This window comes from Panthera leo, chromosome D2 (genome assembly GCF_018350215.1).
Source record: "Panthera leo isolate Ple1 chromosome D2, P.leo_Ple1_pat1.1, whole genome shotgun sequence".
NCBI classification, from domain to species: Eukaryota; Metazoa; Chordata; class Mammalia; order Carnivora; family Felidae; genus Panthera; species Panthera leo.
In genome coordinates this window covers 13,988,022-14,014,120 of record NC_056689.1, presented here as the reverse complement: position 1 = coordinate 14,014,120, position 26,099 = coordinate 13,988,022, and the positions used below count along the sequence as shown (strand labels likewise).

The 26,099-nt window shown below is 43.8% G+C and overlaps 1 protein-coding gene across 2 annotated transcripts in view; it reads right to left on the bottom strand.

Annotated features, from left to right (window-relative positions):
- Positions 1 to 26,099, bottom strand: part of TARBP1 (TAR (HIV-1) RNA binding protein 1) — a 90,671-nt gene that overhangs the window by 16,561 nt on the left and 48,011 nt on the right. Inside the window, exons 16-23 of one of the 2 annotated variants that reach the window (XM_042907750.1) lie at positions 25,673 to 25,934; positions 25,366 to 25,554; positions 23,867 to 24,057; positions 23,382 to 23,453; positions 21,589 to 21,709; positions 14,576 to 14,686; positions 10,774 to 10,923; positions 3,121 to 3,207 (exon numbers count right to left, since the gene is read on the bottom strand). In XM_042907750.1, the coding sequence (XP_042763684.1) occupies positions 3,121 to 3,207; positions 10,774 to 10,923; positions 14,576 to 14,686; positions 21,589 to 21,709; positions 23,382 to 23,453; positions 23,867 to 24,057; positions 25,366 to 25,554; positions 25,673 to 25,934 (1,183 nt within the window). The remainder of the gene's footprint in view (positions 1 to 3,120; positions 3,208 to 10,773; positions 10,924 to 14,575; positions 14,687 to 21,588; positions 21,710 to 23,381; positions 23,454 to 23,866; positions 24,058 to 25,365; positions 25,555 to 25,672; positions 25,935 to 26,099) is intronic. The other variant, XM_042907751.1, reaches the window with a different exon arrangement.

Below are 26,099 nucleotides of genomic sequence, written 5' to 3'. Positions count from 1 at the left end.
GCCAAGTAGATAGTACTGTGTCCACTTTACCTAATAGGAAACCCGAAGGGATCGAGTCCAAACGCCTGCCTTCCCTTCCCAGTTTCTTACGGCTCCTCTATAACCTTAATCCTCACTCCAGGCTTTGTTCAGATTCCCTTAGTCTTCACTGATGTGCCTGTCCTGATCCCGACTGCACCCCAGACACCACGGTACATCTAGTGGTCGTGTCCCCTTACCCTCCTCCCTCCTCTGGGCTGTGACAGCTTCCCAAACTTTGCTGGTTTTTGACGATCTTGTCAGTTCTGAGGAGCAGTGGGCAGGGATTTTGTGGAATGTTGCTCGGCTGGGCTTTGGGGGATGTTCTTAAAACCTCATGATGAGGCCAGGGTCATGGTGTTTTGGGAGGAAAACCACAGAGGCCATTTTCATCCCATCCTATCAAGGGCACAGACTGTCGTACGACGGACCGCTGTCGTGGGTGCCCCCGCTGCAAGGTCACTTTCCCTTCCACGCTCTAGTCTTCGGAAGGGCATCACCAGGGCAGCCCGCGCTTAAGGACTGGGCGGGTTATGCGCCCCCTCCTTGCGGTGTCTGGACTCTACACATCTGTCTTTCCCATTTGTTTATTTAGTCAGTCATTTATTTGTATCAGTATGAACTCATAGGTATTTAGTTTATGTTTTGGTTGTAATCCAGTATGACTCTACTGTGTTGCTGATCTCAGTGTTAGCAACTGGGAGCGCCTGTGCCCCTCTGCAGACCCACCCCGTGTCAGTGTGTGTGGCAAGCACTTCTTTTCTGGTACTACAAGATGCTCCAGATTTGCCTTGTGTATTGTCTGCCCCAGTTCTAGAATCAGCGGTTTCTCCAAGAAGCCCTGGTTCCTTGTGTGAGACAATGATACTAGAAACCAAGATCTGGGAGTGAGGTACAGATTACTCGTGAGTGCGAAACAAAAATCCAGTAGAATTCTCAACAGGGAAAGGAATGCTTTTATGAACACTGCTCAAGATCCACTGGCATTGCCTGTGACCATTTGCCTTGGCCAAGACTGAGCTACACACCGTTCACACTGGAACACCAGCAACGCCACCTCGTATTAGCCGACGAGGTTTGGACACACCGCACAAGAAGACAGGACGACACAACGATGTGTGTACTGGAGAAAGGGGTTTTTTATTTTTCCCCCCTCTGCTTTTAATTTCCATAGAACATTTAGGGTTCTGACCTCTGTCCTGTTTGATGGTAGTTCCGAATCTTCTCGGACTACTTAGCACAGACCCATAAGGTTAAGTGCACATGTTTCCATACCTTGCAGAAAATGGGAAGTTTTGAGACTGTTTCCAAGAGGTCTTTAAACAAAAACACATCTGCCAATTAAAAATGGACTTTACAACAGACACTGTGAGGGGTGTGGAAACAGACTAACAAAAGTAAACTAGTCTGGTCTTTACTTAGATGTTTCAATTTAGATTTTTTTTTTTTTTAATAGAGAGAGAGCACAAGCAGGGGAGAGGGGCAGAGGGAGAGAAAGAATCCAAGCAGGCTCCACACCCAGCACAGAGCCCGACATGGAGCTTGATCCCATGACCCTGGGATCGTGACCTGGGCCAAAAATCAAAAGTTGAACGGTCAACCAACTGAGCCACCCAGGCGCCCGAAATGATTATTCTAGTCTGCTAATCAGCATTCCTTCTTTTGGATGCTTAAAAGTAAAAAATAAACCTAAAACATGTAATATACACCTGGTGCAAACAGGGCTGGGTGGAAAAATAGCCTGTTATTTATAACAGACCTAGCAGGAGATCTTCTAAGATGAATTCGTTTTCAGAACTTGCCTGAACGATTCTTGAGCTATTCCAGCCACCCTGCCACAGGACAGTCCCTTGTCTGTCTTACCTCTCGTGGTAGATTGCAAGCACATCTCTTTCCTGCACATATTTAAAATAGAAAGATAACATGTGATGTTATTCGATGCTCGAGCTTGCCTGATCTCTCCAGAAGGTGTTAACATGAGTTTTTACGTAACTGTAACTCACACACTGCCATCTGGCTGACAGACACTGTAAGACACGAGCAATTTTAAGATCATCATGATCTGAGGAGTTAAAATGTGGTGGGGGAAAAGGATGTCAGTCTTAGAACTGATGACACAGGTTAACAACTGAATTTGATTGCTACCACTGTGTAAGCAGTGTAAAGACAGGAACACAAGAACACTCTGAGAAATTCTAGGAAACCCTTTTCCCCCGTACTTTTCTTCCACTTTTAACACCAAACAATACTCCTTCTTCGACATACTCAGTTTTCTCCTCGAGTTCACATCTCAGTGTGCTCTTTCCTGTGGGTTCATTAATGCAGAATCTTGCTCTAAATCTTACTGGCAGGTTTTCCTGAATTCTTACCGGCGTTGCCAAATTGATTAACCAGAATTAGCGACGATCTCTACTGGTCTGTGGGGTACAGCGCTACAGAGACGGCTCAAAGCCTGAGAAAGACGAAAGACTGGCCTCACGCTCCCAACGATGATGACCACAGCTCAACAGCCTTCATGCAAGCTCCCTGCACGAGCACATGCTCGATAACTATGTCAGTCAAGGAACAGTTAAAGATGCAATAAGAGAATTCCTACCTAAATAATAGTATGTAAATATCGGCATAAAATTGATGACCTATCACTAGAAATTGCCCATTACTTGTCTGCAGATTTAATACAGGCTCAGGCATCCCTCGGTGTGTATGTGTGCAGGTGGGTAACACCTGCCTGCGTATCTGTGTCATACATGTGCACACTAACGGAGTAGTACAAGGGGAGAGAAGTAGCAAAAATCACAAGAAATACTTACGTTAAAAAAAAATAGTACAGGGTGCCTGGGTGGCTCAGTCAGTTTAGCGTCCGGTTTGGGCTCAGGTCATGATCTCACGGTTCGTGAGTTCGAGCCCTGCACTGGGCTCACTGCTCTCAGCACAGAGCCACCTTTGGATCCTCTGTCCCCCTCTCTCTACCCCTCCCCTGCTCGCTTGCTCTCTCTCAAAAATAAATAAACATTAAAAATATTTTTAAAAATTAGTCCAAATCTATACAATTCTATTTTGATAGACTGCTCAAACTCCTCTTACAGGCACATTTAAACTCACCTTTTCTGGAACATTTTGCGTAATGATGTCCAAATGTGACAAAACTGATAAAAATGTACAAATGCTTGTTTTAAGATTTTCTTCACCCTGGAAAAAAGTCAGATAAATAAAATAGTCATTCAAGGCTCACCGTGGCGTTGTGGGGCCCAGAACAGAGGCGGGATGTGAGGTGGCCGGGCCTGGGTGGGGATCTAGGATGAAAGGAAATAGCTTCCTAGAGCCGAATGCCAACACAACACTCAGCAGACACCACAAGGTTAAAAGGAATTTAACTGTGAAGTAAGCGGTATGGCCAAGGACACACTCACCTCAGAAGAGACGTGGGCAGCACGGGGAGGGCAGGAAGGAAAAAGAACTTGTGAGAAGTAAACATGATGCACTAAGTCTGAGGTGATGGGGAGGCAGAGGTGGTGAGGCAGAGAGATGGGGGGAGGGGGGTGGATGGTAGCAACAGGCTCAAAAGTAAGACAGGACCTTGCAGATGACTTTAGAGCCAGGACAAAAAGCTACATAAGAGTGTTCAACTGGGGTTCAGAAACCTTCCCAATAACAGGGATTTGGAAGAACACAACATTCCAGTGATAATAAGCTGATGAACCCCAGACAGACTGGAAAGGAAAGAGACTACAGACCCTACAGTCCAGAAATTGCTCCAAAGGCAAACAAGATGATTAACCTCTTTATGCACCTGGCAGTTACTGGTCTTCCGTGTGCCAGGGATAATGCCAGAAATCAGGGGAAGCAAAATTAGATAAGGTTCCTGCCTTCAGGGACCTTCGTCTATTGGGGAAGAAGGACAAAATCACCCAATAAAGTAAAATCCCCATTATAACAAGCACTATTTATGTGCTACAAAGACCTCTAATCAGGGGATCTCCAAACCACTCTTCCTTTAAGAAGGAAGAGAAACAGTTCTGTAGATGAAGACGAGAAAGGGCAGTTCAGGTAGAGGGCACAGCTCATGCAAATAGCCTGAGAGCCAAAGGACATGTGACAGAAAAGGTCAGAGTGACACTCGGTCCCATCTGTAGCTGCCAGTGACCCCGGCTCCCCTGTGCCCATGCCCTAATGCAGGCCCCGCCCACCGTCTGAGGCTCGGTCGCACCATCTGCTTTGGCCTGTGCATCATCAGCGAGCAGGATGCAAGCAGAAGCTGGGGAAGCACATGCACGCCACGACACGTCCTCCTGGGTTGCTCGTTCCGGGAGCCCTGAGCCACCACAGAAAGAGGTCCAGCCACCCTTGCCGGTCAGAAGAAGCCCGTTAGAAGTTCTAGCCGCAGCAGGCACCACATGGAGCAGAAGTGCCCAGCCAGGCCCATGTGACCCAGAATCGTGAAAAATAAAACACTGTTGCCTACACTCATGTGTTCTGGACTGTTCCAGCAACAGAAAACGGGAGACTGTCAGTAGAAGTGTAAGAGCACCTGAGACCCACAGGCCATTCTGAAGACTCTTGGTCTTTATTCCAAGAGCAATGTTTGAAGCAAGTGGGTAACCTGACCAAATTTTCATTCTGAAAAGCCTGCTCTGGCTTCAGCATGGAGAATGGATTCAAACGGAGGCAAGAATGGACGCAGGTGGCCCAGTGAAAGAAGCACTGCACTGGGTCACGGCGGCCTGGACCGAGACAGAATGCTAGAGACAGAAGGGAGGCAAAGGAGAAACCCTTGGGACGGAAGGGCCATAGGAGCTGGTCATGGATCAAGGTTTCTGTTCTGTGCAACTCTATGGAGGGTAGTGCTGTTCACATAGTTGGAAGATCAAGTGTGGGGAAAATTTGAGGCACATGGTGTCAGATATCCAAGTTCCAGATGATCTACAAACATTCAAGGAGAATGTCTGGAGCAGGGTGGGCTGACTTCTTCTGTAAAGGACCAAACAGTGGTCCTAAAAACGTGGTTTTGTGGGCCGCACAGACTCTGTTACAACCGCTGAACTCTGTCATTTGGCACAAATGTGGCCAGAGACAGTATGTAAATAAATGGGCAAGGCTGTGTTCCAGTAAAACCATGAGGCCGAACTTGGCTGTAGTTTGCCAACCCCTGATTTAGCACTTATGGGAAGGTGTCTGGAATCAATACAAATTAGCCATTACATCAGATAAGTGAAACTGTACCTTAGATACACCTGAAACTAGAAAACAAGGAAAAATGAAGGGGGGTTAAAAAAAAAAAAAAAGGCCCAGCCTTGAGAAGCACAGACATTTAATGGTTGCATGGGAAGGGAAAGGCTGGAAAGGACACAGGAAAGAGGAAACAGAGGGACGAGAGGAACCTGGAGAGCGTGTCAATGAACCGAAACCAAGGAAGTCATCAAGAGCGTGGATGGGGCCAAAAGAAGAAAGAGCAGGGTGACGACAGACTCTGGACAGTGTCCTCTGCAAAGCGACAGCGCTGGACTGCAGGGTCAGTGGGAGGAAGTGGGAAACCCAGCTGTGGAATACGGATGCCCCCTGCAGGAGGTCTGACTACAACACAGGAGTGAGACAGGGGGACCACAGGGGAGGGGCGGGTGGTGCAGTGCAGACATCCATAAACAATGGAGGAGACGTGAGAACATGGAAAGCAATGGAAACCATTTGGTTAAGAAGGAGAGACTGAGTACAGAAGACAGACTGAAAACAGAAGGTTCCTGAGAAGGCAGGGGAAGAGGAGCCAGAGAAAAAGCAGAAGAATGATCTTCAACAAAGATTCAGGTCCTTTATGATACAAGGAGGGAAGAAGTCTCAGATGGATACGGACACAGGCAAATGTGTACCGCTGTGGAGAAGGTAAAGGTATCCTGTGTGAAGACTTCTGTTTTCTCTAAAAAATAAAAGTTGAGGTCCTTGGCTTCCAATGAAGGAAGAAAAGGGTGTAGTGGATATTTGCCTTCTATCTATCTGAATTTGGGTATCTATCCTGAATCCCCTTCCGAGTTTAGGAAATTCTCCCACCTTATAGGTCTTGTGGGAAGCGAAAAATGCCTCATACATTCCTCTTCCCAGCCTCTTGGCAGCTAAAGAGAAGGTACCTGAGACTTGGATCCAGAAGCATCCACCCTGAACTCTGAATCGAGAACTCTTAACCTATAGGGGCAAAGCCCATGGAGGCAATAGGCGTACAACAGGTTAGATGGCACGTCACCTCCGGTGGGGTAAACCAACGTCCGCCAATGGACCAGCTCCATGGCATGGCTATGGTGCAGCTGTGGGCCGTTCAACCTCCTTTATTCTTATTTTCCAGCTTTCTGGGCATTCTGCATACCTCCTGACTCCCTGCTCCTCCTCTGCTTAAGTCCCCACCCCCCCGCTTCTTTTTTGAGAGCGAGCGAGCACGTGCATGCACAAGACAGTGGGGGTGGGGCATGGAGAGAGGGAGAGAGAGAATCCCAAGTAGGCTCCAAGCCCAGCACAGATCCCAATGCAGGGCTCAATCTCATGAACCGTAAGATGATGACCTCAACCAAAATCAAGAGTCAGATGCTTAACCAACTGAACCACCCAGGTGCCCAAAGTCCCTTCCTGATTCAATCAAAAGTTGTTTTATTTGCTTACAAGGAATACCCCTGACTGATATCCAGAGAAAGAGACCTGAAGACAAGATACAAGGTCTGAAAGCTCTTTATGAAGAGAGAGACTGAACTAAGTGGAAAAACGTCACAGAACTGCTGGCATTGCTGGGGCTACAGGAGAGACAGGATGTCTCAGAAGGACACCAGAGCCAACCTGCCTTTCCTGAGACTTCCTGAGGCAGAGCCTCCCCACCGGAGAGCAGACAAAGTAGACGACATTAATAAAGCAGCAGACAGGGGAAGCAATTCAAGGGAAAATGATGGAGTGTTTTTCTTAGTTCCACGTACACGAAAAGGGGAAGGCGGAGCCAGACGGGGAATCTCACAACAGCGAAAAAGAACGCAGCTTCAGAAATTAAATGGAGTTTGAATTAAAGCTGTGTCATTTCTTACTGGTGTGACAAGTCAATCTCTCTAAACTTCAGTGTCTTCCTAAGTAAATTGTAAGAAAAAGAAACAAAACAAAAAAAAAAAAGAAAAGAAAAGAAAAGAAAAGCCCGACAGATCTTTCAGGCTGAAGGAGCAGGATGAAGGAGCCCCTGGCTTTAGGGACACGTGGGTTTCAAGCGAGGAGACTGGGAGAAAAGAACGAGAGAAAGGAGATCGATATCAGGGAAAGGTGCTATCATCAGGCCAGGTTTACACGTGGATCGGAAGTGACCCTGTGAGAAAGCCCGGCCGGTGGCTGGAGGGGCAGGGAGCCACACACGTGGGTTTAGAGAGCAGGGTGCAGAAAGAGAAGCACCAGGGGCTGAATAAGGATTCTTCTTGTTCTCATACTGAGAGATTTCAGTTTATTCCAAACAATGTGGACGGGGCGTTCTTGTACGGATCTCTTCTCTTCTTTATTAACAAATGTTTGTATTTGAGTACAGCTGACACATCACATTACATTAGTTTCAGGGATTAAAGTTCCTAGTGACTCCACGTGTTTATACATTATGCTTTGCTCACCACGAGTGTAGGATTCTTAAGATAAAACCAAGCGTGAGGGTTGAGGGAAGGAAAGGGAACACATCAAAGAAACAGGGAAGCCGTCCATCAACCTGACAGGGAAGGGGCCACATGGTTCACTGCAGCGGACGTCAGCTGTAGAGAAAGCAGGTGCCAGCACGAAACGTAAGGAAGACGGAGACAGAGAAAAAGGCGGTCTGGAGCTGCGAATGAAATCCTCAGTATAGGATTTCTGAAAACGTCGCTGACCACAGTCGTTTACGTAAAGGAAGAGAGGAGGGCAAAGTTCACACATCCGAAAGTGTAATTCAGGCATGCCTGGGAAACACCACAGGCTTCAGGCTTGGTTCTGGACCATCCCAACAAAGCAAGTATCACAATAACAGGGGTCAAGCAACTTTTTTGGTTCCCCAGTGCATATAAAGGTGACATTTACTAGACTCCATCTACACCAGACTATAGTAGACTATGAAGTGTTTGGTAGCCATTATGCCTAAAAATGCAATGTGCATACTTTAATTAAAAAATACTTCACTGCTGGGGCGCCTGGGTGGCTCAGTTGGTTAAGCGTCTGACTTCAACTCAGGTCACGATCTCGCGGTCCATGAGTTTGAGCCCCGCGTCGAGCTCTGGACTGACGGCTCAGAGCCTAGAGCCTGCTTCCGATTCTGTGTCTCCCTCTCTCTCTGCCCCTCCCCCGTTCATGCACTGTCTCTCTCTGTCTCAAAAATAAATAAACGTTAAAAAAAAATTAAAAAAAAAATACTTCACTGCTGAAAAATGCTAACCATCACCTGGGCTTTCGGCGAAAGCCAAAAATCACCATAGATCACCATAATAAATGTGATAATGAAAAAGTCTAAAATATGGTGAGGATTACCAAAATGCAAACACAGAGCCCCACTGTGACTAAGTGCTGTTGGAAAAATGGCACCAGGAGACGTGCTGGATGCAGGGTTACCACAAACCTTGCGTTTGTCTGGATCGCGGTGTCTGTGCAACGTAACAAAGCAAATCACAACAAAATGAGGGGTGGCTGCAGTAAGGGAAAGATGGCACTAAGACAATGGCTGGACAGAAGAAAAGTCAACAGAAGAAGAATGAAGAATGAAGTCCCCCTGAAATACAAATAAGGATGGGGACAGATGTGACAAAGATAACAATTTCTTCCCCTGAAACAGAAAGTAAGAGTCATAGGGTAGATCTATTTTTAATTTTTTGAGGAACCTCCACACTGTAAAAATTAAAAATAGATCTACCCTATGACCCAGCAGTAGCACTGCTAAGAACTTACCCAAGGGATCCAGGAGTGCTGATGCATAGGGGCACTTGTACCCCAATGTTTATAGCAGCATTTTCAACAGTGGCCAAATTATGGAAAGAGCCTAAATGTCTGTCAACTGATGAATGGATAGAGAAGTTGTGGTTTATATACACAATGGAGTACTACGTGGCAATGAGAAGGAATGAAATATGGCCTTTTGTAGCAACATGGATGGAACTGGAGAGTGTTATGCTAAGTGAAATAAGTCATACAGAGAAAAACAGATACCATATGTTTTCACTCTAAGCGGATCCTGAGAAACTTAACAGAAGACCATGGGGGAGGGGAAGGAAAAAAAAAAAAGGTTAGAGAGAGAGGGAGCCAAAACATAAGAGACTCTTAAGAACTGAGAACAAACTGAGGGTTGATGGGGGGTGGAAGGGAGGGGAGGGTGGGTGATGGGCACTGAAGAGGGCACCTGTTGGGATGAGCACTGGGTGTTGTATGGAAACCAATTTGACAATAAATTTCATATTAAATAAATAAATAAATAAATAAATAAATAAATAAAATAGAACAATTATAACTGGACTGTAATAAAAGTTATATGAATGTGGTCTCTCCCCCCACCTCCCAAAAAAAAAGAAACAGAAAGGAAGAGACAGAAAGATACATTGAGGAAGGAAGGTATCTCCATTTTCACACAAAGCAGAAAGCAAGGTCATTTGTATTAAGAAAAGGAAGTTGCGGGCGCCTGGGTGGCGCAGTCGGTTAAGCGTCCGACTTCAGCCAGGTCACGATCTCGCGGTCCGTGAGTTCGAGCCCCGCGTCAGGCTCTGGGCTGATGGCTCGGAGCCTGGAGCCTGTTTCCGATTCTGTGTCTCCCTCTCTCTCTGCCCCTCCCCCGTTCATGCTCTGTCTCTCTCTGTCCCAAAAATAAATAAAAAACGTTGAAAAAAAAAATTAAAAAAAAAAAAAAAAAAAAAAAAAAAAAAAAGAAAAGGAAGTTGCTTTGGGGAACCAACGAAAACCATTCAGGGCAAGTATTTAGAATTGATGTTTAGAAAGAGTTCATTATTTGCCAGGAGACTGCAATTGTAAACCCTATCACTTATCCGTGCCTTAAAAATGATTTGCAAGATACAAGAAATGTCAGGCCGAGAGGAATGGGGTGGGGGTGGGGGATGAGGGTAGAGGTGAAGTAAGAATGGAAATCAGCGGATATTTGTTCTCAGCTGGTGAGGGGGCTCCCTCCCACTCTCTCCACTTGGCTTGTGTGGAATTTCCCTACTAAAAAACTTTTAAAATGTAAAGACTGCATTTAATTCCTCTATGTTCTTATTTTTTTTTATGTTTGTTTATTTTTGAGAGAGAGAAAGAGAGAGACAGAGCATGAGTGGGGGAGGGGCAGAGACAGAGAGGGAGACACAGAGTCCAAAACAGGCTCCAGGCTCCAAGCTGTCAGCACAGAGCCCAACATGGGCCTCGAACTCAGGAATTGTGAGATCGTGACCTGAGCCGAAGTCAGACGCTCAACTGACTGAGCCACCCAGGCACCCCTCACTGTTCTTATTTCTAAAAACAAACACAGACATTGCTTGGTGAATAAGGATAGAGAAGGCACCTTCTCTTGACTTCCCAGTAACATAAGCCTTTTCCATCTTTACTTTGTGGGAACAGAAGACTGATAACTCAGGAGGAATGCCAGGGATCTCTGTCTCTTCATTTAATTCAGATTTTGCAAAACAGAACACAGGAAGTCAATACATCAGGCACAGGACAACTGACAGGCAAAAACACAACTATTAAAATGAAACAAATCTCCCAGCATAGCCAAAATATTTGAATTTCAAAAATTATGAAAAAATCCCTTTTACTTACATAAGAAAAACAATCCCAGAACTTCGAAAGAAACTGAGGAAATTTATGAAGAATCAATATAATAATCCATTCTATAAAATATTTTATGGATGCTTGATTATTGATGAAACCAGCATGGAAAATCTTGTCAATAATTCTATTCAAGAAATTCTGAGAAAAATAAAGTTCATAAATTAAATGGTTATGTTATGGTGATTAACTGTTTTATTTTACTGAGATATAATTGATACATAACACTCAAGTTTAAAGTGTACATCATGTTGATTTGATACACTCATGAACTGCAATATGATTGCCACCACGGCATGACCAAGGCGGGAACAATTAAGATACAGTCTTGTAGCAACTTCCAAAATGGCTATTGGGGCACCTGGGTGGCTCAGTCAGTTAAGCGTCTGACTTTGGCTCAGGTCATGATCTCATAGCTCGTGAGTTCAAGCCCTGCATCAGGCTCTGTGCTGACAGCTCAGAGCCCGGGGCCTGCTTCAGATTCTGCGTCTCCCCCTGTCTCTGCCCCTCCCCAGCTCAAGCTCTCTCTCTCTCTCTCTCTCTCTCTCCTTCAAAAATAAATAAACATTAAAAAAAAATTTAAAAAGAAAAAGGCTATTAATTCGAACTTAAATAGTCACCATTAAAAAAAAATAACTTCAAGGGTTTTTTTTGTTTTTGTTTTTTAAATTAAGCTCTACACCCAATGTGGGGGCTTGAACTCACAACCCTGAGATCAAGAGTTGCATGCCTGGGGAGCCTGGGTGGCTCAGTCAGTTAAGCGTCTGACTTCGGCTCAGGCCATCTCATAGTTCGTGAGTTCAAGCCCCACGTCAGGCTTTGTGCTGACAGCTCAGAGCCTGCAGCCTGCTTTGGATTCTGTGTCCCTCTCTCTCTGCCCCTCCACAGCTTGTGCTTTCTTTCTCTCTCTCAAAAATGAATAACTAAACATTTAAAAGGAGTCGCATGTTGGGGCACCTGGATGGCTCAGTCGGTTGAACATCCGACTCTTGATCTCGGCTCAGGTCAGGATCTCACAGGAACAGGAGTCTGAGCCTGTTTAGAATACTGTACATATTACAGCTCAACACTAAAATGCATTTAAAAAGAAACACTAGAAATGTTTGACTAGGTTAACTGAGAATGTTTTTTTTGTCTTGGCACAGAAGGGCCCCGAGGACGAGGGGAGTGTCGGGGAGAGGTGGGGGGCACGACAGAGCAGGTGGGCTTGTCAGGAAGAACTCCAGCATGTCTGTGAGGGAGCAGCCAGGGCTCAGATTTTTAAATTCTTGTACCTTGTGGTTGCACTTAACTTTCACACCCACCGTGCAAGGCAGGCCACGTGTATTCCCCTGTTGCCCAGAGGGGCCCTGGAGTTCAGGGAGGTGGGTGTGAGTTTGAGCCCCGCGTTGAGCTCTGTGGTGATGTCACAGAGACTGCTTGGGATTCTGTCTCTTCTTCTCTCTGACCCTCCCCTGCCTCTGCATGCATGTTCTCTCTCAAAATGAATAAATAAACTTAAAAAAACAAATAAAAAATAAAAATAAAAAGGGCTGCATGCTTTACCGACTAGAACCCTGAAACAGCTTAAAATTTTAAGTAATTATCAGATCTACAACTCTCTAAACAGCAAACCTAAAAACTGTTTACTGAATCATAATGATAAGGTACTTTCCTGGGTACTTTATAATTTGCTTGGACATAAAGTCCATGAGGAAGGTTATTGCTCTGTATTTTCATAGGGAAAAGAAAAGATTCAGAAAAGTTAAATATTTTTTCAAAACCTGGCAGGTGGCAGAATTCAGATTCAAACCAGCATCCATCAAGATGTCATGGGCTTAAAACTTGGAACAGGAAGGACTGATGCCAGAGTCCGCAGGAGGTAAACGAGACCCAGGAGAAGCAGGTCCGGGGGCTCCTTTCTCCCTTTGGACTGCACATCACCTGCCCTTACAGCCTCCCCAGTTCTTCTGGCCAAGACCTTGAGCTCCCACATCATCCTCGCTCGCCCCAGCCTTCTTTTCAAAATTATACTTCCATTTGGGTAAGGGACCATACCTAAGTAGCAGGTAAAAATATGTACACATACATACTTCTGTAACATATAAACACATTTATGATGTATACTTCTTTATTTTAAAGAAGAATCTATCTTCAAAACATTTCTAATTGGCAGAAGAGGAGCAGACAAGCTCATTTGTGGGCCCTGAGACAGCTCCGTAAAATCCGGCTTGGAGTCGGGTAGAGCCGGCTGTGAAATTCCACCCCCATCATTCAGCCGCCGCGTTATCGTGCAGGCAGGTCACCCGCCTCCCTGAACTCCAGGGCCCTGCTAGGCAACAGGGGCACACACGTGGCCTGCCTTGCACGATGGGTGTGAAAGTTAAGTGCAACCACAAGGTACAAGAATTTAAAATTCTCAGCAGTGGCTGCTCCCTCGCAGACATGCTGAAGTTCTTCCTGACAAGCCCACCTGCTCTGTCGTGCCCCCCATCTCTCCCCAACACTCCCCTCATCCTCGGGGCCCTTCTGTGCCAAGACAAAAAAAAAACATTCTCAGTTAACCTAGTCAAACTTTTCTAGTGTTTCTTTTTAAATGCATTTTAGTGTTTATAATATGTACGGTATTTTAAAAATCAAATAACATGAAGAGGCCTATGATGAAAATCAGCAGCCCCCACACATCTGCTAAGATTCCTCCCCAGAAAGGACACTTTTAGCCATTTCCTCTTACATTTATCCAAACAATTTACTTGGACATACTTCTGTACTTATAGTTACTTAAGTGTTTATCTCTCACAGATAGAAGGCTTCATAAGTTGTATTAAAAAGGAGTTTGCTATGTTTTTAAAACTCTCTGAAACATTTAAAAGACTTTAGGAGGGAAGACGGGGTGTCTGGTGGCTCAGTGGGTTAAGCATCCAACTTCGGCTCAGGTCATGATCTCGCGGTCCGTGGGTTTGAGCCCCATTATCGGGCTCTGTGTTGACAGCTCAGAGCCTGGAACCTGCTTCAGATTCTGTGTCTCCCTCTCTCTCTGCCCCTCCCCTGCTTGCATTCTGTCTCTCTCTCACTCACTCAAAAATAAATAAACATAAAAAAAAAAAAAAAAAAAAAGACCTTAGGAGGGAAGAACAGTAAACTCTGAGATCAGAGGAAAACTTTTTGCATTCAAAAATGCTTTTTAAAATTGTGTGAGATATACCTAACTTTCCAATAATGATCTATTTTCTTAACAGGAATCCTAAGCAAAGATGATCAGAGAAATCAGATTCCATTCACTCTTCCTCAGGGAAGAGAAAAGTAACTGGACGAAGACTGTTGTAATAGATTAAGATCTTGGCCTTGCCTTAGCTGGTTTATATGATCACAGAATTCATGAAATTAAGGGGGGAAAATCAGCCATGGGAAATGACTATCTCATCCAAAACAACAGCACTCCAAAGTAACTTAGCTGTGGGAAACGAGAAGTGAGCGGACCTATATTTTCTAATCAAATGGCACACCAGACATTAAACAGTTACGATGTTATTTACATTAGGTAAGAAAAAAAGAAGAAAAAACATTAAGTAGTGCCATGTAAACTAGTTTCCAATTTATTTCTACGATGCCTAATTGCCTTAGGATTCTTTCCACTAAACAAAAACAGAAACAAAAACAAAATAAAACAAATGAATAACTTCAATTTTAAGAACTGAAGAATAAATTTTAAGATTACTTTCTCAGTATTAAAACAGCACATGACAGTTTTTACTATTTTTTGTTCCGTATCAAAATATCATGCTTAAAGGTACCGATGGAATACAAATTATACCTGATCAAACCTGGGGAAAATCACCAGTAGCGCCTGCCATATTCGGTTCTTCACTCTGTGCTGTTGAGAATTCACATAGTATCGGGTTCTGGACTTGGACACCAACTCATCCTGGGGTGGGGAGAGGACAAGGATCACATTACCCACGGAATTTGTGATCAGTGAGAACAAAACCAATGACAACTTCAAATTTAAAAGGTGTCAACAGTGCAGAGGCGCTCATGACCCCTCCCCAAAGGCAGAAAGGAAGGTAAGTAAAGACGCTTTCTTATGAACACTTGATTTCCCTTCAACGCCATGAGTTTAGTTGCTTTTGTTAATTTATCTGCTTTTCAAGTTAGAAAAGAGATCATAAAACTGCAGTTGGCACAAAAAGTATTTGGAAATATCTGTCTGTGCCTTTGTGGCCACTTTAATGTGGAGATACGGGGTCACGGGGGTGAGGAGAGATGGAGACAGTTGACATGTTTTACGATGTACCAATATACGCGCTTCTCAGCTGCTGCCTCGGTGTCCTGTGGAAGTTTGCGGTAATGGTATCTGCAATTTGATGTGAACACCATCAAGGGAGGGCAGTGCGGTCCACGCCTTCAGCAGACACCAGAGAATGGCAGCAGGGGGACTCTTCCATTTCTTGCTTGTGATGGTCCGTGCTGTCTAAATTCAGCCAACTGCCAGGCTGACTTTTGTTCTACAACTACTAGTGCTTAGCTGCTGAGTTATGATTGCAATAAAGAGCGTGCTAACATTTTCATGGGGCACCTGGGTGGCTCAGTCGGTTAAGCGTCCGACTTAGCTCAGGTCATAATCTCACAGTTTGTGGGTTCGAGCCCCGTGTAGGGCTCTGTGCTGACGGCTCAGAGCCCCCTCTCTCTCTGCCCCTTTCCTGCTCACACTCTGTCTCTCTCAAGAATAAACATTAAAAAATTTTTTTAAAAAGTGTGATAACATTTTCAAATGTCCTAGCAATGAAAAAGTAGGTCATCTGCTATCTCCAAACCCAGTCATCGAATGTAGACAATCCTCATCTACTTGATAAATTCTGTGATCTTTCTTCACTGATCCCATCCTATGCATGTCAATATGTACACAATTTCATGACAATAGCTAAGTTAACGTAGAGTTTAATGTCTCCTGACGACGGTTAAGATCTCACAGCCTCCTCTCTTGCCATGATTTCTTTGGGGACGTTTTCTTCTGAAAGAGGTGATTCAGGTTTCACGTCCTACTCAGCCCGGATGCAGCTAAGAATGGAACCATCACTAGGGCGATCACACAGCACGCTGGAGCATCACTGGCCCAGTACACTTGCCACCGGGGCCTCACTGGAGTCACCGTCCTCACTTGGAAGTGCTAACATTCCCTCTTCGGCTCAAAATTTCCTGTCCTTTCACTTGTTCCACTCAATGAACTCTTTTATTCAAAAACACTTTTCTTTTCTCTGCCAGTCCGTCAATCTCTCTAGTTTCTTGCACCTCCTGACCCACCCTGGGCCCAAGAACAATCTCTACGCTATCTTCAAGAGCACATTCAATTTCTTTCACTACACCCTCAAACCCATTTGCAAATTCCCTACTTTTGAAACAACCCAGTGGTCTTATGTAATCTGATCCTACTTTCAAGTTGCCAGGCACTGCTGAAGAAAAGAAAAATCATCTGCTCCAACCGACTTCATCGAAAGCATGTATTCTGGGCCCTGACCGCCACTAGACCGGTGGTCTCCAAGTCTACAGAGTTTCAGGATCACCTTGAGGGCTCCTTCGAACAGACTGCTGGCCCACCCCCAGAGCTTCTGATTCAGCAGAAGGCGGATGGAGCCCTGGAATCTGCATTTCTAACATGTTCCCTGGTGATTAAAGCTGCCAGTCCAGAGAACACACTTTCAGAATGATTCCACTCATAAATGGAATCGAAAAAAACCAAACCAAAACAAACAAACAAACAGCAGAATGAGAACTCCAAATACAGAGAACTGATGGCTCCCAGAGGGAATGGGGGTGGGGGGCTTGGTGAAACGGGTGAAGGGGAGAGGGAAATACAGGCTTCCAGTTATGGCATAAGTTGTGGAATAAGAAGCAGACCATAAGAATAGCCAATGACATGGTAAGAGTGATGGAGCAGGACAGGTCACAGCTACACTTGTGAACACAGCATAACGTAGAAACCTATCCAATCACTAAGTTGTACACCTGACGCTAATCTAACATTGTGCCAACTACACCCAATTAAGAAAGAATTACTGTGTTCGACCATCATTTTGCTTTTCTCAAGTCTCGTCCCATTCCTATTTCCACAAAAACAAGTTAAAATCTTTCCTACTTTCCCAAAGCCTTGAACCCGGTCCGGTTTTTTTACTCTGACCATGTGATCTTTCCCACTTCAACAATCCTCCTTCAACCTTCCTCACTCAACTTTCTGTCTCCAGCCTTCATCTTCTCGTATGCGAGGAAGAAAGGTCTTTGGGTTTCCTTCCGAGATTCATCAAATCAGTTTTTTAAAAGTACAATTCTTGCGTTTTGTGCATGTCCGCTACCCCTTCACTCTACTGCAGACCGGCCCTACCCAGTGGGCTTCCGAAATCTCAGAAATGCCTCCCAGCTTCTCTCCTCGGCGCCCGACCTGCTCTCAGCTACGGTGGATGCCACTGGTAACAGCCCCTAGACACAGCTTGTGGTGGAAAAGAAGAGGCTCTGAGTTTGAACTCGTGCTCTGAGATTAAAGGTTATAATCATGGACAAATTCATAGAGGTTTCTATGCCAAATTTTCTACAGATGAGGTTTTTCTTTTTTCTAATGTTTATTTTTGAGAGAGAGAGAGAGACAAAGCAGGAGGGGGAGGGGTACGGAGAGAGGAGGCACAGAGGACCTGAAGCGGGCTCTGAGCTGACAGCAGTGAGCACGATGCAGGGCTTAAACTCACGAACCTTGAGATCCTGACCTGAGCTGAAGTCAACGTTTAACCAACTGACCCACCCAGACGCCCCCTGTAGACAAGAGTTTTAAATGAGATCAGTCAAGAACACTAGCAGCACCAGGCCAGCACCATCTAATTCTGCTTCTGTTCTCCTTTCTCAGACCTCTTTTTCATGATCTTTCTCTGGTTCTTTTTCCTATCAACATACTTCAAATGTCAGTGTTTTCTAAATTCCCATTTTTAGCCTCCTCCTAGACGTTCTTGTCTTCAAAGTTTCAGCTATCACCAGGTAGGATGGCTTCCATCTCTTTCCTAAATATCATACTCCTGTCTGTTACTGGGTAATTTCACATGGAGGCCCCAACGCAACTCAAATGTCATATACCCAACACTAAGTTACATTCTCAGATTTTCTCGTTCACCTGACCGAAATTGGGATAAGGGACTGAAACACATCAATATGTTTAAGTTAAAAAAAAATAATAATAAAAAACAAAACAAAACAAAAAACATCACTGATCACCATTAGAAGAAACTAGAATACACTAGGAAGCTAATTTAATTCATTATTTTGAAAACTGGTAAGTAACAGGAAAAAAGCAAGCGTTTATCCTGCCTTTCCTATAGGAAACATACCTCAGGGTATCTAAATACTTCATATTTGGGTCACAGGAACTTCAGCCAATAAATGAAAAAGGAATAAAATAATTAGAGTATCACCATTTTGGGGCGTCTGGGTGGCTCAGCCGGTTAAGCGGCCGACTTCGGCTCAGGTCATGATCTCCTGGTCCGTGAGTTCAAGCCCCGCGTCGGGCTCTGTGCTGACAGCTCAGAGCCTGGAGCCTGTTTCAGATTCTGTGTCTCCCTCTCTCTGACCCTCCCCCGTTCATGAGCTGTCTCTCCCTGTCTCAAAAATAAATAAACGTTAAAAAAAAAAAATTTAGAGTATCACCATTTTGAAAGAATTAATGGAATGAGACAATTCATCAATGACTAACATCCCAAAAGAAGAGACAGCCAAATACTCTAAGCTTCCTGATGGATGTACACTCTGCTCCACCTCTACCCCCAAAAGGAAAATCAAACCTAAATCTGATCAAGGCTCTAGATCTCAATACCATCTTGTATGAAGCGATCAGAAAAACATCGTAAATGGCACCACAGAAATTCAAACAGCAAAATCCAGTTTGTGGAAGTCTCTACAATGAAAACAATCCGCTTTCTGCCAAAAATACATTCAAGTTTAAAAAGAATGAGGAGGGGTATCTGTAGATGAAAGGACATTAGAGACATCTCAACCAACCGAAGGAACGGACCTTATTTGGGGTCATGTTTCAACCAAACTGACAAAAATGTAAAGCAATCAGGTAGATTTAAACACTGACTGGATTATTTGATAATACTAAGGAATTATGAATTCAGGTGTGAAAATGGTATTGTGGGTGTGGCTAAAAAAAGAATTCTCATCTTTTTGAGATACATACTGAAATATTTAGAAATGAAACTCACGTCTGGGATTGGCTTCAAAATGATGTGTGCTGGGGGGAATGTCAGACCGGACAAGACTGTCCATCGCTGATAACTGGGCCAGGAACTGATCACTTTGGAAGCTACTTTGACAAAATCTTTGCAAGTTCCCAGTAAAAGGTAAGCAGAGAGCTATGCACACAGGCCTCAGTAAAGCCTAAAGAACTAGAAGAAGAGCGAGCGGGCTGCAAAGGCCAGGCGCTCAGTAGCCGCTTGCCCACGGGGTGGCCAGGCCGCCGTGAGCCTGGAGCCAGGCAGCGGGGGCCCGACGCACTCACGGCGCCTCTTTCCAAAGCAGGTCTTCCGTGGCGCCAGGCGGCCCTTGAAGATCTGCCCAGGCGGCCACCACGTCCTCTTGCTCTGGTTCACTCTATCCGTCCATGCACTCGAAACTATGTGCGTGTCCACACACGTGCGTGTCACCTACGATGACACGTTAGACACACGGTTGTCTAAGCAGTGACACGGCGGTGTGGAATTCCACCCTCTGTGGCTCCGGCACTTTAACCACGACCGTGTATTAATTCTAACCGAGATCTTCGCTACAACTTCAACCTCCACCTCGGTTTTCAAACGCCAACCGTGTTTCTGCGTCTTCCCTCTAGAAACGACCCTGCCTCCTGGCTCAGAACACAAGCGCGTCAGGCGTTCCCTCCTTTCACACAGACTCAGCGCCGTCCCCCTGCTCCGTTCCCCAGCTCGGAGGACGCGGTGTCCCTCCGGACTACAGCTACCCAGCCCACCCCGGTCTGAGTACGATCCTTTTCCACTGTCTCTAGGATTATTCTTTCATTTTTTATTTTCAAATTACCTTTTTCATGTATTATTTGCTCTGCTCAGTTTTCTTCACCTTCGAAAAACAACTCCTGGGCCTGAGCAAGTGTCTAACATAACTTTTTTGTCTTTACCTTTCCAGCTCTTAAATAAAGCTAATCCTTCTGTTGGACATTAGGGCCAACAGACTAGACTATTCAAGGATTTTTTTAAAAATATAGTTCGTGTGCCATAAAAATCACCATTTTAAAGTGTCCAATTCAGTGGGTTTGTGTGTATTCACAAAGCTGTGCAACCATCACCACTGTTTATTCCAGAACATTCTCATCACTCTGAAGAGAAGTCCTGTGCCCATTAGCATTCGCTTCCCGATCTCTCACCCTGACCCTGCAGCCACTCATCTATTCTGTCCCTACAGTTTTCCCCATCCTGGACACTTCATATAAATGGAATCGCACGGTATGTGGCCCTTTATGAGGGGCTTCTTTTCACCTAGGACAACGACTTCAAGGTCCACCAACGTGAACCTTCTAAGAGCCAGCCTGGTGGATGCGAAGAGGCTACTCGAGGACTTCACCTGTGTGACCACCCTGGCCTCTCCACTACTATCATCCGCCCGCCCCCCACCCCGATCATTTCCTTCAACATACAAACAACCCCTGACCCACGCCCTCCTCCAGACACCATCCCGTTACCCCCTCTCATCAGAGCGAACTCAAGAGTGCCTCTGCTCATCTCCACTGGCTCCACAACCATTTTCTTCTCAGCCCTTCCATCGAGGCTTCTTATTCTCACCATCCCAGTCAAAGGTCTTTGGAGAGGCGGCCAATGACGGCCTTCTTGCCGAATCCCACGGACGACGGGCATCCTCGTGTCCCTCCACGCCTCCAGCCAGCACTTCCCTCGTGTGGCCTGGGGACCCCAGCCTCTCCCGGAGTCCTCCAGCCTCACTGACAATGCACCCAGAGTTCCGTCCAATGTCACCTATCAGAGAGACCCTCTCTGACCCTCCAAATAGCTGTCCCTTGTCCTTATTCTGCTTTTCTTTGAAACACTCTTATATCTCATATCACGTATCAGTGTTCACTATGATACATCTGTGTGTTCTATCTGACGGAGTATCCTGCAACTCTAAAGTCTACTCATCCTTCAGGAAACCAGTAAAACACTATTTCCTCAGAGACATGCCCACCGATTCCAACAGTGCAAAGAAGGGAATTTTTACATTAAAAAAGCCCCACTTCCTAGATTGTACCTGACGCTGATCTGCTATGTGCGGAACATAAATGCATGATGAACACTGTTATTTCAGTACAAGTGGCTTAAGTGGGTGCTATGGCCATCAGTTATAACCCAGCTTGGCCCAGAGGTGACAAAGCAGACCGGGACTCCATCTATCTCAGCCTCAAATTCAGAAGAGAGCATTAGATTTAACTTTACTCCTTTTATCTTCTTCCTAGATTTATAAATGATTTGGCAAACAACAAAAAAATCAGTTCTTCAAATCACGCCACTTCCTAAATTTTTTACCTTTTTATTCCATTTCTTATATAAAGCAATGTATGGATATATGACTCTAAACATAACCGCTTTTGACTGGTACTAGGAAATACACTGAGCAAAGTGTAGACAGTACAGGGAAAATATTCTTCTTCTCTAAAACCAAACAATTGGACAATCGCTAATGTTTAACTAAAAACGTGTTTTTTTCTTGATAAAAAATATTCAGAATACTACCGTGTTGACATAGTTAGCTATCAAGAACAAAGATTTAAAGTATAAAATAAGGCATATTTACTTTATCTAATAGCTTGATTGCAAGATCTTCCACAAACAACTTATGAGACATATTTGAGCCATCTAATAAACACAGGAATTTGACAGCACAAATTCTCACATAATGGTCTTCTCTCTTAGTACTAAAAAAACGTAAAATGACAAACTATGTTAATACATTTTCAAAACAGAAAAATAGGTCACGTATTCGTTTCAAAATATCAAAACCTTCCAAAGATTTCTAAAATTAAGGAGCTCCGTACTTGATGACAATGCTTTTTTGTAGTTTAGGATAATGCAAGATGACAAATGGATATATCAAAAAGAGAGCCTGTACTGAAGGTCCGAATGAGCACAAATTCACCCAGACTTCTGGTAAAACAGTGCACACACCACCCATCCTGGGTCAGTCAGATCTCTGTGGACAGAACAGATCACAGCTCATGAAATGGTTCCTTAAAGACGACCACGGACACCTGTTTGCTGGGGGCCATGAACGCACATCAAACACCCGATCACTTGTCTTTACTGTGCACACAGTGTATGCACGTTCTCCGAGTGCTGGGCAGACTCGGGAGCAGTGCACGCTCTGAGCAACCTGTATGTTCAGTATCCACATGTGGGAAGATCAGTTAAGTGACATTGTCAATACATGTTTCCAAAGCTCATTAGAGCTGTTATAACGTCGGCAAATGTCACTTTAACAACAAAACATTCGTCTAGTAGAGACCAAAGTATTTGAAACCATCAAATAAAAAATTTCACTTTTATTGCTACTTTCAACCAGCCAAGAAAACAAAAAATCAGTTAATCAATTAACAATGAAAAATGTATTAAGTATAAGAGTGGCAAGTGATTTAAAAAACAGCTATAACTTTTGGAATAATTAACACTGTGATACCTATATGCAATTATCATTTGTGCATTTTTTATGAACATCTAAACACACATTTTTGAAAATTACGTGAAAAAAAATTTTTTAAAAGGCTACTTGACAAGCTCTAAAAAAATTAATTCAGAGGTTAGATAAGAACGGTCTTACCCTAGAAATCAAAACTTTAGGGCCTATTCCAGAAGTAATTTTATTTTTATGTGTAGTATGTTGACTTGTTAAATGGTAAGTTGTGACCAAAACTAAGAGAATACTATGTGTATGTTGATGACCACCCCTCCACCTAAAAAAGAAAAGGGATTGGGGTTTTGTGATCCCCGTAGTCACTTTCTTATTTATACTGGACTTTGCAGTAAAATGTGTTTTTCTCCAAGAAAATTCTCATTTATTCCCGTCAAGAATGTGATATTGGGGCACGTGGGTGGTTCAGTCAGTTAAGCATCCGACTTCGGCTCAGGTCATGATCTCATGGTTCGTGGGTTCAAGCCCCGCGTCGGGCTCTGTGCTGGCAACTCAGAGCCTGGAGCCTGCTTCAGATTCTGTGTCTCCTTCTGTTTGTCCCACCCCCACTCATGCTGTGTCTCTCTCAAAAATAAACATTAAAAAAAAAAATTAAAAAAAAAAAGAATGTGATAACATTGTAAAAAGATGTCTTCTAATGTCATTTGTTATAATTTCTTCTCACTTTTTCTTCATCTTCAAAACATTTTTTGAGCTTATCAAATTTTAGTAAAAAGTTTTACATTTAGAGAAAATATATTAGCTAGGGAATGTAATTTCTAACATGCTTTTGAAGGCTCTTTCACTATCTTATAGATATCACTGGGAAACATTAAATGTAACAAACACAAGATGTCTCTCATCTGATGTTAAATTTTGAATATTCCATTTATATCAAGACATGGAAAATCCACCATACTTACTTTTCTATAACGGTGTTGGCTGCACAATCATGGCCAAGATTTTCTATGTAGGTCTGCACATCCTGAATAAGTCTTCCCATAAAAAATATTTGACAAAGAACAGGTTTTAGACAGGAAAATATTAAAACCCCAAATTTAAAGTTAACTAATACTTTATATCTGTCTAATTGAAAGCCTCAAAGTAGGGGCACCTGGGTGGCTCTGTCAGTTGAGCGTCTGACTCTTGATTTTAGCTCAGGTCATGAGCTCACGGTTCATGAGTTCGAGCCCCACATCAGGCTCCATGTTGACAGTGTGGAGCCTGCTTGAGATATTCTCTCTCTCTCTCTCTCTCTCTCTCTCTGCCCCTCCCCCTCTCTCACTCTCTGAAAATAAACTTAAAAAATAAATAAAATAAAAATTTGAAATCCTCAAGATAAAGACATAATCCTACTCAAGTAGGTACTTAATAGAAATGAAGACAGGTTGAAAATGGTGTCTTTTACCTTTGATCACGCCTAAACACAGTTCCAAATATACAGGCCTCAAGGACAAGTTCGCTGTAATTTTTAGCAGTTGATAAAGACACTTGGGACACATTTGAAGCAGAAACTATCCAAGATTTGCAGCAATAACTTATCAGTGTATTGAAGACTCCAGTTTTTATAGCAGACATTTCAATTATCTTGTACATAATCTGGAATGAAATACAATGGTCATTTTATTCTTTGACCCATTTAGGTTAAAAAAAAAAGTGTTGCTAAAACAACTTGTTTGATGGCTTCCAATGACAGTTTCAACCTAACCACAGAGGATAAAAAGTTAAAAATTCTTTATCGTTAAAAGTTTTGCAAGATGATTGATAATCACAGAATGCTTATTTTTCATTCCTCGGTAATAAAACTAAATGCAATTTCACTGATAGTGATATTCTCCCCAGACTCTCCAAAAGAAAAAACTGCCCAAAGTAATAGAATGGAAGGGAGAAAAATCTCTCACCCTTTATATTTTCAGTTTCCTTTGCATTTTGTCACCGCCTCCCTCCCTTCTCTGAGGCAGCAAAGACCCTGGTCTCTAGGTGTGTGCTGTGGGACAGGCAAGGACAGAGAGGCAGTGCAGGGACAGCAGCATCATAAAAGGACTTCATTTTCCATTTCCCCCCTGGATAACAAGGTCTACACGAGTTCCTAGACATGACGTCCTTCCACCACGATACGTCCCCTACCATGTATCAGTGGTTGGAAACGCCAATGCCTTCAGGAACCAGGAAGACCTTTTGATTACGGTTATATTCAGAGACTTGTTCCTTTATACAAGAAAAGCAACAGCATAAATGTGGTGACAGAGGGCACCTGCCGTCTGCCATTGGTCTCCAGGATGGTCAAGGACTGGTTGTGGAGAAATGCAAGGGGCGTGCCCTATCTGGACGGGCAGCTCCTAGGAGTGGCCAGGTCATCCAATTCTCCAGCATTCCAAGAGAAGGGAAACAGACTTTCATGCAAATTGCCTAATTCTTAAAAGTTGGCAACTAATTAAAAAAACTTTTTAAGCATTATATGAATCAAAGTAAGTTTCTGTGGCACGTGTGGTTCACAGGCTACCCTTTTGCACATCTCTTCCATTTAACAGGTTCTGTTCTTACTCATGACACTGAAGAAGGTTCAAAAATACATACTGACTGAATGAATACATAACAGCAAATCTAATACGTAATCACAAATAGAACTCTCTTCTTCCTCACGTGCTACAGGTCACACAAATTAAAAAAACAAAAAGTTACCTCCTTTTAACCTAAAGTAGTCAAATTCATAGAAACAAAGTAGAACGGTGGTTGCCAGGGGAGGGAGAGAAGGGGAGCTGTTTAATGAGTACAGAGTTCCAGTTCAAGTTCAAAAAGTTCTGGAGACCTGTTCCAACATGACCATACTTAACTCTACTGAACTCGAAAAATGTAAGAAGGTACATTTTACATTATGCATTTTTACCCCAATGTAAAAAAAGTTACCTCTTTTATTTTGAAGTATGCCTGGCCCTTGATTTTTGCAGCAGTGGTAAGAACTTTGGTATCAAAAACAAATTGAACAAAAGCTTTTAAATTAGACCAGAATATCAGCTGAGTGTTGCTTAAAGCAGATATAATTTTCCAAGCCATGTCAAAGGACTCCACACAGAGTGATTCAGAGGAGGTCAAAAGCTGGTAGGAAAAAAAAAAAGAAAGAAAGAAAAAAAAGAAATACGTAATTATCTCTTAATTTCAGAAACTGATCTCTGTTCTGTAGTTATTCTTCACTTCAGGTCTCACTTTCTCTCACCTTGGGAACCAAAATTTTCATGCAGTGGAACACAGGCAGGACCTGATCCGAAGGCAGGACCGTGAGGGCTTCGAGAGCGGCCTGCAGGGTCCTTACTGGCATTTGGACGGCAGGTAGGATGGGTTCCAGAACTTCACCCTCTGAGGTTGGTATCAGGGTGTGATATTTCTTCAGCAAGAAAGAGAGGCAGACCCACTGATCATGGAGATATTGTGCAACTATTTTCCCCCATCCTTGGGAAGACGAGGATTCTTCGCAAAGACTGAAACAAAAGATCAAGTCACTGCCCCAGGCCTCCGCCAGTCTGTGTCGGCTTCTCCTGCATGTAGTGCACTATCCTCAGCTCATCTCCAAATCCCCATCCCCGATAAATAAGGTTGGGCCATCGCTCATTATCTCAATGACTAAAAACAAAACTGAAACTGTA